A 13422-nucleotide genomic window follows, 5' to 3' on the forward strand; every position below is an offset into this window, starting at 1 on the left:
TGACCATTTCTTGTTCTAGAAGTTTACCAATGATATTTGAATTCAAGCTTTTATTGTAGACATCCATGCGTCACCAGTGACTTCTTGATGGGTTGGGTATACATCATTCGTGCACTCTAATTACTCTCCTATATCCACCTTCATGTAGATGTTTCATTCAGTACTTCTCCAGATATTCTCTCTTCAGCAACCCATATCATTATAATGAAAATCTACATGTATACGGTACCTTAAAAAGTAAGAGCTAGGTATCTCCTAACCACTATGCCACACTATTATCTAAACTTTGGATAAGTCGTGGTAAGCATTGAACTGTTTCATCGTATGGTCTGTTATTCGGGCGGCCACTTGGCTGCTTGGTGCTGCGATGTCATTCACCTATGTGAAAGTGCTCTCAGTTATGTCAGTGGGTTTGAAATACTCAGACGTGATGTAATCCGTGCATTTACACAATAAAAGAAAGTTAGCCCATTTCGATTTCCTGCTCTCATAAGTTGTGCCTTTAGTCACGGTTTTTTACGATGGCTCGAGATTTTGCATATATAGTTTGAAGAAGACTGTCCGCGCTTTGCTTCATTTATGGAAGTAAATCATGTTTCCACAAAAGAGAGAGGAAACAGACTTCCCTTTGTACCAGCTTGTGGTATATGGCATAAGGGTAATAGGTAAACCATAGTGTGTGTGTCCAATCAATCTACATTGTGCAACCAGCTCATTGTCTTACTCTATTTTAGTCAATGCATTCCCCTACAGAGTGCAAAAATAAAAACTTATTTACAAGTAGTGATTGTATAATCTTCTACAATGAGGCATATAAAGTTTACTTGATTTTGATTTTGATATTTTCTTATTCTCCCTAATATCTTAAGCTTGCTCATGTACCGTTTCATTTTCCTAATTTTCGTTCCACGTTTCACCCTATAATCAAATTGATTAAACGCTGACCTTAAACCCAGTCTAGTGTACGATGAATATGCAACTTCTTGCAGAATTATCAATCCCTGTAAATACGGTAAAATGTATGCAATGTAAATATACATGCATACGTACATACATACATAATACATAAATATTTACACATACACACACGTACATACACATACACACACGTACATACACATACACACTTACGCGTATATTTACACATACACATGTATTCATAAACCTTCGCATAATCTTACAACTAAAACGTGTATTCTTTTCATTCCATAAGTGTGTGTCAGTTGACATCTTCTTTTTGTAACGTGTGACACTAAAGTTTATAGGAAGGGTCTCACTAAATCAGATTGCGACTCTCTTCAAAACGACCTAAATGAACTGGCAGCATGGTCCAAACGCTGGCTGCTTGACTTCAATGCTGAGAAATGTGTTGTTTTACGCATACGTGCAGCTTTAGATTATCAGTATTCCCTTAATGGCATTTACCTATACAAGAAGTGTCAAGCCAAAAAGATCTGGGTGTTACTGTAAACAACATTCCAGCAAATCATATCCAACAGATAGTCACAAAAGCAAATCAGAAGATTGCCATGTTTCGACGCTGTTTTACAGGATTCAATGAAGTTAAAGTCACCAGTGCACATTCTACCAATCTATAGTGAGACCAGCGTTGGAATATGCATCCACAGTTTGGAGTCCTTGGCAAAGAAAGACATTGAAGGTGCAGACAAGATGCTTTAATACGTTTATGTAATGACAAAATCAGACTGGAACCTCTTCAGGGGAGAAGAATCAAGACCGATCTTATAGATACCTACAAGCTTCTAAATGGCCATTATAAAACCAAGCCAGATATTTTCTTCTCTACCCCACCCAAAACACTAAGAGGTCACTCTTACGAGTTATAGACGCTACAAAACCCAACTTGCTGGCCACTTCTACTCTAATAGAGTGGTCAAGCCGTGGAACTCTCTCCCAGAGCACGTTGTGTCTGCACCCACTGTGGCATCCTTCAAGAGTAGACTGAGAGCCCTTCCCACAGGAATAGAGGGCTAATCAACCAAGTATCCAAGTATCAATAAGTACTTATAAGTAAGTGTGAGTTTGATTTTTTTTTTTTTTGTCAGTTGCTTCTTCTTTCCCCTGACGGTACAGTTACGATTAGTCCAGTTACTAGTATGATGATTTTATTATCCTCTTAGAGTATTCTGTACATGTGTATGTACAATGTATGTATGTATGTATGTATGTATGTATGTATGCGTGTATGTATGTATGTATGTATGCGTATATTATGTATGTGTTTATGTATACATGCTTGTATGCAGGTATATACGTGTGTATGTATGTACATTTATGTATATGTAATGCCAACATAATTCTTGGCCTTTGAAACTTGTACTGCATTTCTTTTTCCAACAGCTGAGAAAAAAAAAAATTTTACACAATAATCGAAATTTGTCTTCTCCTATACACTACATTATCTTCATCATCGAGCGACTGGGTAGGGAAACACGCATCGGTAGACTTATAGCCTCTTAAGCTGAAAGAGATTTATCAAGTAAAAAGGGACAAAATTAAAATCAGAGAGAGAAGGCGTACCTTGAATTTGGCTTCCAGCAGAATATGATGACGCCAGCGCGGTAATCTGGAAGGGAGAGCTGGTGGTCTGCGGGATGGCGCCGTGTCCCGGGAGCAGAGACGTGCAAGCGCCATCGCCGGCCCCACTCGAGAATCCCAGAGATTCCTGGAGGAGAGCTCCGAGGGTTATAACCAGAAGGGAGATAGTCCTCATATGGTTGGATGTCACCATCTTCGGTGATCAACTGATACAAAATATAAGCTGCCTGCTTCCGGACGGGATTGTTTCGGCGTATATCAATGTCTTAGGGCGATAGTAATTCCTCTTCGCAATTTGTTGGTCAGGCGGTCAGGCCCGCCGTTCAACGCATCGCCACCACTTTCCGTGAGAAATCCAAACCTGGTCTCCAAATCTGATTCGCCCTGCGATACAAAATGATCTTCAATTATATCCTGAGAAATAAAAGCACGAAAACGAGAAGACCGTTGTCTGTCACCCGACGTTGCTTCCACCGGTGATCACGTTAAACTGACAGTAATCGGTTGATAGAAAGGGTAACTGAAATAGATGAAAGCTGCCTATACGGCAAGCTACAGGTGATGACGACTGGTTCCGGGCGCTCTCTGGCCGAGCGAAAGCAGGTCAAGTGGAGTCGGGTAAGACGCTCACTGGTATCTCCTATAGCGGGTGCTTCAATTACATTGCGCGTATAAAACGCGAAGCCACTTCTTTCCAGAAGAAGAAGGGGGAAAAAAAAAGAGTCGCTTTTCACGCTTCACCAAGCACTCACTTAAGATTGTCCCCGCATTTTTTTTTTCCTTCGTCTACCTTTCCCTCACACTGAAGGAGTCCAACAACGGAATTCCACTGAGCATCGGTGTTTGCTTATCCACCGTGATGTTGTCTTTTCATTGTTATACCGTGCTTGCTTTTTAACGGAGTCCCTTTCATTCTCTCCCTTGTCTCTGAAAAGGAAGGAGTCGTTTTCTGTTGAACTCCTCCCTGTGCTGCACCCATTGTTAGAGGGTGGGTTCGACGCTTTCCTCATTTGCGTATGAATTTCGTGCATTCATTGGTATCGCGGGATCCAAGGGCATCCCATCGATTGGGTTCGGGAAGAAAGCGATGTTATTATTGCAAACTATGACGTGGCCGCCTCGCACAATTTGACTATTGTGGAATTTGTTTTTATCTATCCCCTCCTACTTTTTTTTTAATTCAAGCTGGGCCGTTGTGATTGTGGAACATTCAATAATAGGACTCTCTACCGACATATCGTTTGCAAGACGGCTGGGTTGCTTCCACTGAATTATATAAGTCAAATATAGTTGGATTCAGGGAATGCGATAATTATATAAATATCGTATTAATATCTTCTTCTTTTTTGTAACAAAAAAAAATGTAAAAATTTGCTGCAGCCATCGCTTTATAAAGGAAGACGTCAGCAGATCGTGATATCATATTAGTAGAACTACAAGGAGAAAATAGTTATAAAGAGAATTCCCCATTACTTTCATTTTCTAGCAAAACGAAAGAAGAGTGCATGACTTACCTTCTATGAAGCGCAGGGTGACTAATATTTCCAAGTTCACAATGTGAGACATAAGTCGAGAACTATTGTGTACTTTTCATAACAAATCAAATATTCAGCAACTATTTTCATATTTCCTTTCCGTAACCATTAGGCCTATACAATTTCATGTTAACTGTGTCATTTCCATGTGAATGAGGAATAGGCCTAACGGTAATTGTGATGTTTGTTTGCCTGAACAAATGGTGATAATATTAATATCGCTCCAATACCGTGAGCCCTGGGCCCTGTTTCACTAACGTGGGAACGATATCGAGCCAAACTATGAACCAAAATTTGGAACAGATCTGGAACAGATTAGTCGGGAAAAGGTACATAGACTACTTTCAAGAAGTATTACAGAACGTGGCAAGGTGGGCGCAAGATTCTTCTCAAATGGCAAAGTGAAACAGTTGTTTTCTTCTGAGGACTAACTAATTGATCCCAAAATTGTTCCTGAGGTCCCAAGAAGTGTAGCCTTCCTATACAGCAATGATTTAAAATGTTTATCCGTCACGTATCCGCGGAATGGATAGCCCGATTTTCCTTTTGTCAGTGAATCCTTTTACTGACCACATCACTATCAGGTATAGTTTCTCCCGTAAAGGACTTATTTGATTCAATAAAAGATTATAAAGATTTATTGTTCAGTGAAAGTGTAAATTATTGTAGACATGTGATACAGCACACTTGACCTTACGCTACTTTCGGAAAAATCTGTCGGTAATATGTGTTCTTGGAATTTTGCACGTTACAGTCATTAATAAGCTAAAGAAAGGGAGCAACAAAAACAGCTTCATCGGGAGATAGTCGAAAGGACAAATTACGGATAAGAACTAGTGGGAAAGTACGGCGAGAAGAGAGAGAGATGGAGAGAGAGAAGTGAGAGAGAGAGAGAGAGAGAGAGAAGGACAGAGACTTATCAACTGAAGACAGGTTTTGTATAAATTTTAGCTATTGTGGCATTGATTGCTACTGTACCATATAGAATCGCCCAAATACCCTCGAACAGTACAACTGGATTTGGTTGTTAAAGTACGATAATCAGCTCTTTTGTGAGAAGGTACTTTAAGCTCACTCGTCCTCCCATAGATCTCCCCCTTTTCCCTTTCCCTTTGTATCAGGCGCGGAACCTAACTGCCATTCACTCACCAACAGCCTTCTTGAATTTTTTTTACTCACCAGCTTAAATCGAGAGTGTCAGGTCACCTGCCTGGTAGTCACCATTATATACCACTAAGGCGACTTTCGCATAAACGATGGCATCCGGGTATGTTCAATGCGCGTTCTTCGAAGAGCCTTTTGTGCACTGATTTCTGTTGTAGAGAAATAATAAAAAAAGAGGCACACATTTCTTACTTTCGACTATAGCTATATGCATTCTAGACCAATACCTTTTATATTTTTTCTTTGTTATTTCGACTGTAGTTAAGCAAATCAACTTTCACCTGTAGAGTAATTGTTTGCATAAAACCATTCAAAGAAGGAGGAGACATCAGTCTGATGATAATATTGAACATTCTATTGTCCATTTGTACCTCTCAAATTCAAGAGATCGTTCCCATTCCACGTATATGTTCTACGTGACAGGAATTTTGTATATTTAGATGAAATACGCAAATATGCAAAATGATAACTTTGTGTCTTACCCCCGTCCAAGTATACTCTGAACAGCTAAAAACAGATGAAAAAATGATTATACAGCCCAACACTCTGTGCTAATTATCAGAACCTACTCTTTGTAACTTGCAAACTTAAGGAGGAAATATTCATAACCTCACATATTATTATATGTATACATTACATTTCGTATAATATTCATTCCATGCATTATGTAATGAATAATATTGTATATCACATTTTATTTTTACTTACTATATCTTATACTATTTAACATATCATAATTGTGATTATGATTACAGGAAATATCATCATATCCTACGATAGTGTACTGTGTATCATGCTGATCATGCCATTTCAACCCACTTATAGAGATCACACCCTTAATCTGAAACTTTCCGACATAATAAAAGTGCATACTATATGCGCAATTACCTTAAACCAGATATTAACTCAGGTACACATGTATATAATGCATACCAACGAATTTACTTATCTGCTCAAATTTCGTTAAATTCTCAAATTTCGTCAAGATTTGAGCAATGATTAACAGTTTGAACTAAATCTATATGCCATTCATAACGATTGTTTTATTACTTTCAGAAACATCATTGCATATGACCGATGAAGCGTACAAGGAGAAATAGCGTATCTATGTACAGTGTATATGAAATAGTTAGTGAAATGGGGGATTGAGCACATTCTGCCACATCAAACGCAGTTGTTCTTCCTTGGGTTCCCTTTAGACCCTAGAGATACTTTTTTAAAGGTAAGTAATTAATAAAGTAATTTGCACCGTGCATCACAAAACCAACAAAAAGTCGCACGCACTGATTTTGTGCGAGGACTGAAAATACGTCAAGTGGGTCACCCTAGCCAATCTTGAGTTTTTCATATTCTCTAAAAAAGCAAGTCTTCTTCTACATTATGCTAAAGTTTGAAGTCATAAAATGGACAAGAAATTATATTTTCACAGTTTTTCTCAAACTCTTTTTTTAAAGAATAGTGTGATTAGGTGTGTCTTATAGAGTACCCTTTTCATTTCTTTGAAAAAACAACATGACACACTTTTCACCCTCAACTCTAATAACTTTAGAAAAGATAGTGCTACTGCTTTAGAAGTTGGTATTAATCATGGAAAGAATGTGTCAATAAAGAATGCCTAATTAAAGCTTAATCTAAAAATCTCTTCAGTGTTGTGGCTCCGATGGTTTTACGCCCTGTCCTCCCCCCCCCCCCCCCAACCCAATCATCGCATAGCCGCTAGCACGGCTTGGTAACGATAAAGCGCTTGAATAGACCTTGTACTTCAGAGGCTCTTTTCTCTGTTCGGAGTGTGTACTTTCTTTCCAATATTTAGATAGGCAAGGAAAAACCATTTGAATTGAGTTATACATCATTTTCAAGCTTAAAGTCTCTTCTTTCAGAATCTGCTCTTAACTAAAAATCGATGTCTGACGACTTTTTGTTGGTTTGGTGGGTCACACTGTTAGTTAAGATTTTCTTTCATATCTGCCATGTAAAAGAATATTTTGAAAATCATTTTCACCTTTTCACAGGAAATTGCGTAGATTGACACGTAGATCACTGCTGCTTTTTACCATCATAGGAGGCTTATTAGCACAATGGTGCCTGGAATTTTTGTCGGACTCATAATTGTTTGACAATAGAGGGCGTAGTTTAAGAAATGTCATTCTGTCGTTAAAAGTGCAGTCAGCAGCGCCACACGAGTTTCTCCTCTTGACCTTGCGAACAACGGCGAATGAAAATGATAACAAGTGACAGCTATGTGCACATTAGATATTCTTTATTCATAATAGTCTCAGAAGAAGACGTTCAATGTTGCGCGCATTTTCAGTTCTATACATTGAAATCGTGACCTCTTATTTCTTCTTTTCATATTGTTCGTTTCAAATTCTAGAATAATGTTGGATTTTAACAGCTATTTAAGCGCATGTATAAACAGCGCCACCTTTAGACTGAAGCATCACCATCGGTAATCTGTGAAATACATAACTAGCGAAACCCCGAGTGGGAGCACTTCAAGAGAAAGAACAGCATTAATATTTCAGTTAGATTTACATGAAAAGGATAAACTGAAAGCAGGTCAGAGGAACTGACAAAAACTAAATCGGATCTTAAAGGTGTAGTTTACCACTGGGAGCAGTGATTTTTAGACGTGTTCATGTTATCACATGTGTAGATCAGTTGTACCACAAAACATCTTATCATAATAGAAATGTTGCAACAAAACCTATAATATAAGGAGATGTTACTATTTTTGTCAATAAACCATAACTGTAGACGGTCTAAAAACAATCTTATTATAACTATTGTTCACATTTTGAATATTTAACAGTATTTTTGCATTGATTAACCTGATTAAAATTTTTAGATTGGTTGTTTCTATCCCTAGCTCACATTTTAGAAGTATTATAATGTACTAAAGCTAGGTTTTTGTTTCATCTGGAAATGGTAAATGTACCTTCAAATATCTAACATCTTTAAAGACCTAAAGTGTATTTTACTTTAGAATACTGCATCTGAAATCAGCCATGGGGGGGGGGGGGGACGAGGGTATCCAAAATAAGAAATAAGAAAAGATGATTATCTTAATAGGTTATGTAATGATTCATAAGTATTGGTATGCCAGTGCACAGATCAGCTATTGTTCGTGCTGATCGGGCCCGAATAGACATGAAAACAAAAACTACACAAAACTAAACCTACCGGTCTCTCTGACAATGGCCATTATCCCATTCATCATCCTTGTCAAGTAAGGAGAAAGAGAACGAAAAAAAAAAAAAAAGAATGAGAGAGAGGGGGAGAGAAGGGGCGGGGGGAGTTAGATGGGAGAAGGAGGGGAAAGAGATGACAGAGAGGGAGAGAGAGAGAGGGGGGGGGGGACGGAGAGGTTGCAACTTAATAAGCCAGTTCCCAGTTTCATATTGTAGCAATGCATGAGCAAAGAATATACAAATAGTGAATGGTCACGAGTGCAATGGTACGAGATTTCGCACGAGGTGAAAGATAGAGGCGCTCTATTCAACGAGGCGAAGCCGAGTTGAATAGTGCGCCTCATCTTTCACCGAGTGCGAAATCTCGTTCCATTGCACGAGTAAAGACCATACACTATTTGTTTTATACAACGTCCAAGTAGATCTTTGTTATTTGGTTGGAGGATTGTTGGGTAGGTCTAAGTAGGCCTAGAAGTCTATCTATATATGTATGAAAAATATAGCCATAGGGCCTACTTACAATACATGTGGATCCACTGCGATTCTCTTTCTGGCTTGTGCAATCAGTGTTGTAGATACAGGTCACAGCTATACAGCGCTCATACATGTACACTAGCATTACGTAGGCCTACATACGCGCATGCATGTACCGCACACTGTACACTGCGCTAGCTGCATGCGATCCTCAATATGCAACACACAGTACATTGTACATGCAGTACCGTAAAATTTCTTTTCTTTCTTCTTCTTTTTTTTTTTGGAATAGAACGAAAAAATCGAACCAAGTTGCACGCAAAAATAGAACCAAAATTGCACGGCGCGTTGAATGGAGTACTTATTGAATATCACGTCACCAACAATCCTCCAATCAAATTACAAGGATCTATTTGGACGTTGTATAAAAGTCTATATATGTATGAAAAATATAGCCATACTTACATGTGAATCCACTGCGATTCTCTTTCTGGCTTGTGCAATCAGTGTAGATACAGGTCACAGCTAGCGCTCGTACACTAGCACTACGTAGACCTACATACGCGCATGCATGTACCGCACACGTACACTGCGCTAGCTGCATGCGATCCTCAATATGCAACACACAGTATGCAGTATACCGTACAATTTCTCGAACCGTGGAATAGAACGAAAAACTCGAACCAAGTTGCACGCAAAAAATAGAACCAAAATTCCACGGCGCGTTGAATGGAGTATTTATTGAATATCACGTCACCAACAATCCTCCAATCAAATTACAATGATCTACTGGGACGTTGTATAAAAGCCATTACAGGCCTTTTCTTGAAATTGACTTGGAATCTGAAGAACTAAAAAACAAAACAAAAATGGATTCTATGTATTCATGAAAATTCTTCATGTTCGTCTTAGGTGCACTATTAATGAAATTCATAGGTGAATATATATTCTTTCTTCAGACAAATCAACAACACACATTATACATAACAGCATTTACAGGCAAACCCCCACTTCCTGCTTAGCTGATTTCAACTGCTCTTCTGAAGGATTATTACAAGCTTTGGAAAGCTATGGTTTCATGGGTCATTGGATCACCTCACGAGACCGATACCGACATACAAGTCATACAGCCCATGGGTCATACAGCCCGCGAGTTATACGGCCTACAACTTCGTCAAGTCACACAGCCTACGAGTTCGACACTAAGCAAACAAGGCCCACTAGACCGACACATTAAGTCCAGTGTTTTAATGTCGAACTCGTGGGCTGTCTTTACCTATACTGTCAAACTCACTGGCTTTATTTGCCTAATAATGAAATGTCGAAATCATGGGCTGCATGACTCGTGGACTGTATGAGTAATGGACCTTTTTTTTTTCAACTTCGAACTCGTGGGCTGTATGACTTGTGGGTGTCGGTCTCGTGGGAAGACCCCTGTTCTGTCATTGTGGATATACACTGCACCATATCCTCCCTATAAATGTAAACGTGAAATATAACCACTATTTTCACCCAGGCACTAAGTGATCCATTAACCTTCGGACTGAGACAGTGTACATAAGCAGGGGTAATCATCGTGGCCCCACGTTCGTTGGAAGGAAAGAGAAACTGCAAAGTTTCTTACTGTTTTGTTCCGGAAGCTTGTATGAATAGCTCAAGCTCCTTAGTTAAGTTAGACAAAGGTCAGGTACTTACCAGACAATAAATTTACTTGTTCATTTCATACTCTAATGTCATGTTTGTCAAATACTCACAAGAAACCAGAGACAAAGCATGTTATCTCGATATGGAATGGATAGAAGAAAAACGATTGTCTCATTTTCAGATACCTGTAAGAGATATCTCGAACAACACGGGTTACTCGTTTTGCTCCTTCTACTGTACTTTGTCCATGAATGATACGTTTCATGACCTGTAATTTAAGATATATTCACAGTATTAATGACACATTAGGCCTACATAGTTAGACTCATCTTGCCTTTTTTTTTCAGTGAGCTTACGTTCACGACTTTAACAGTACCATTAACCAGTCAAGTGCCATGCAGAAACATCATTATAGGATTTTCTCTTTTTTTTTTATGTGTGTTCATGTGTCTTTTCATTTCATTTTTTAATTTCTTGCTAACATTGAATTGTGTGGAGCAATTCTTCTTTCTAGTGGGCCTCTTTTGTACGGTTTCTGATTATCAAAATTCTTAACGGTTAATCTACAGCTGACTCATTGGCTATACATTTTCATAAAGTTGAGGTCCTGTCTCCCCCCCCCCCCCCAATTGCCAAGTGTTTGATTATCTTCTGACTCAGTGTAGATGGTCCACTAAATCATAAATGCAACAAAGATTAAACTGAATCAAAGATGATATACTTTCTGCAGCAAAAATTACCCAGGATCTGAAGGGATAAAGGACAGCCTTGTTGATGGATAAATTCCGCGTCAAGTTTACAGGGAATTTGTCTCTGTGGGCTTCGCCCCTTGGTGTATGCATCAAAATAATTTAGGTTTTTTCTCTCTCTTTCTCTCTCTTCTCCCCATTTTCTGTTCCCTATTTTCACACTTTTGCTTTCTTTTTCTTCTTTCTTTCTTTCTTTTTTTTTCTATTCCCGACTTTCCCAGTTTCCCGCAATCTTTGTAGTTGTAAGTTTTTCACCCCCTTTACTTCCCCTCTTTCCCACTTTTCCCTCAGAGGTGCCCACATGTTACAAGCATAGTCTTTTGAGTGGGTACCTCCACTTTTTTTTCACAGAATGTATAAATAGAGTGTATGTTTCTTTTTGTACCAAACATAAGGACATGAGCATGTTGTTATCCCTGTCTGACTATGTATATATGTATGTATATAATCAACGACTCGCATGCCAAATGTATCATATTGTTTTTTTGTGCATTCTGTTGGAAAAAGAGTGAAAAAATAAAGTTTGAAAGTTTGAAAGTTTGAATGAAAATAGCTGAAACATTGTTACATAATCTGATTTATACTCTCTCATAGATACTGATTAAAAGAATAATAGTAGGCAAGGTGTTAGTACCAGCAGCAAATTAACCTTTAGTATAGCCAAAAAAGTAGTATTTGAGGGTGGCAGCTGCAGCAGCAGCAGCAGCAGCAGCAGTAGCAGTGTGTTTAGAAATAGTCGTTGCTGTTATGAAGTTGTCTCACTATCTAGGACAGTAGAACGTATATCATAGAATTAGTAGCCAGAGCAAAAGAAATAGAATGAATTGAAAGAGGATGCGAAGGAAGAAGTAGGCGGACAAGGAGTACGATGCAGGGTTATAGGAAAGGAATAGAGGGCGAATTAGGAAGAGGGGAAGTGGTCAGGTGGTGGACATGGTGGAGGAGGGGATAAAGACGGGAAAATGAATAGACTGAGAAACGAAAAGAAGGGGGAGACTAGGAGGCTATGGAAGAGATGAAAGAGACAAACTCTTTGTTCAGAGAAAACAAACATTCTCCGGAAGAGAAATCTGGGTGACACTCTGACAGAAAAGTAAAATCATGAATTGCCAGAAATGAATGAATTGTCAGAAATTGAAAGTTCCTGATAATTCAACTCTTCGTGGATCAACTCTAAATCTGTCATTTTAGAGGTACGGTCGGTGAACACAAGGATCGAGTTCAGCAGTTCACGTCATAATGACATAATTTACCACCCATTAAAAACGCACAAAAATAAAACAAAAGACGGAGAAGGCTATTGCAAAGGCAGAGATCTGCAAATCTATCAGTGCCCATACGCATAAGCCTATTTGGACAAATGAAATCTGTCAACATATTAACTATAATGGTTACGTGACATTTTTTTGCAGGGCCTACCTGCTACTTATTTAACAACTAAGTTGATGCAAGACACAGTATCAGAGGAAATTACCCATCGACTCTCGTGATCTAGTTTTGTATCAATATTCTGCTGTGTAACGAATAAACCAGACACTTCCTCACTGTGTCAATACAACGTTATGACTACGTTCTGTATTGTGATAACCAGAGAAAACTGGTCGTGAACTATAATGATTTAGGTCACTATACACTGCTATATGGTGCATGTGTGTAAACAAGACGTAAAGCCTACGTCCTGCCGTGGGAGTCTGAAGTTCGGTTGCCACCGACTGTTAGCAAATATGACGTTATGCTTACGTTCGATACCTCAAAATTGGAATCTGGCCCGGAATTAACAACTTGAAAGTATCAAATATGGATCGAGTAAGAGAAAAGGGTTCTGAAAGTTGTAATAAGCGATTTGAAATGAGCCCAGATTAATATCAACTATTTCTCTTTTGCTCCTCAAAAGAAAATGTAAACAACAATTACAAACTAATCCACCATATTTAACGTAAATGAAATTTTGTTTGCAATATTTCATTTTTGTCGTCGATATAAGTTCAAGGAAAACAAAAAACATAATAAGAAACACGGAAAAAATACACGTAGATTACATTACGCTGCCTTTTCAAAGGCACCTAAAACTTTCAGATTTTCTCTCGGGGACATTCCCCTTCGTAG

At 38.6% G+C, this 13422-nt stretch overlaps 1 protein-coding gene across 1 annotated transcript in view; it reads right to left on the bottom strand.

Moving 5' to 3' along the window:
- The window catches only part of LOC140227888 (uncharacterized), a 114314-nt gene extending 111562 nt beyond the window's left edge, over positions 1-2752 (bottom strand). Inside the window, 1 exon segment of the mRNA XM_072308274.1 lies at positions 2542-2752. Within this exon segment, the coding sequence (XP_072164375.1) occupies positions 2542-2752 (211 nt within the window).
- Positions 2753-13422: the final 10670 nt, after the last annotated feature.

This window comes from Diadema setosum, chromosome 4 (genome assembly GCF_964275005.1).
Source record: "Diadema setosum chromosome 4, eeDiaSeto1, whole genome shotgun sequence".
Lineage (NCBI taxonomy): Eukaryota > Metazoa > Echinodermata > Echinoidea > Diadematoida > Diadematidae > Diadema > Diadema setosum.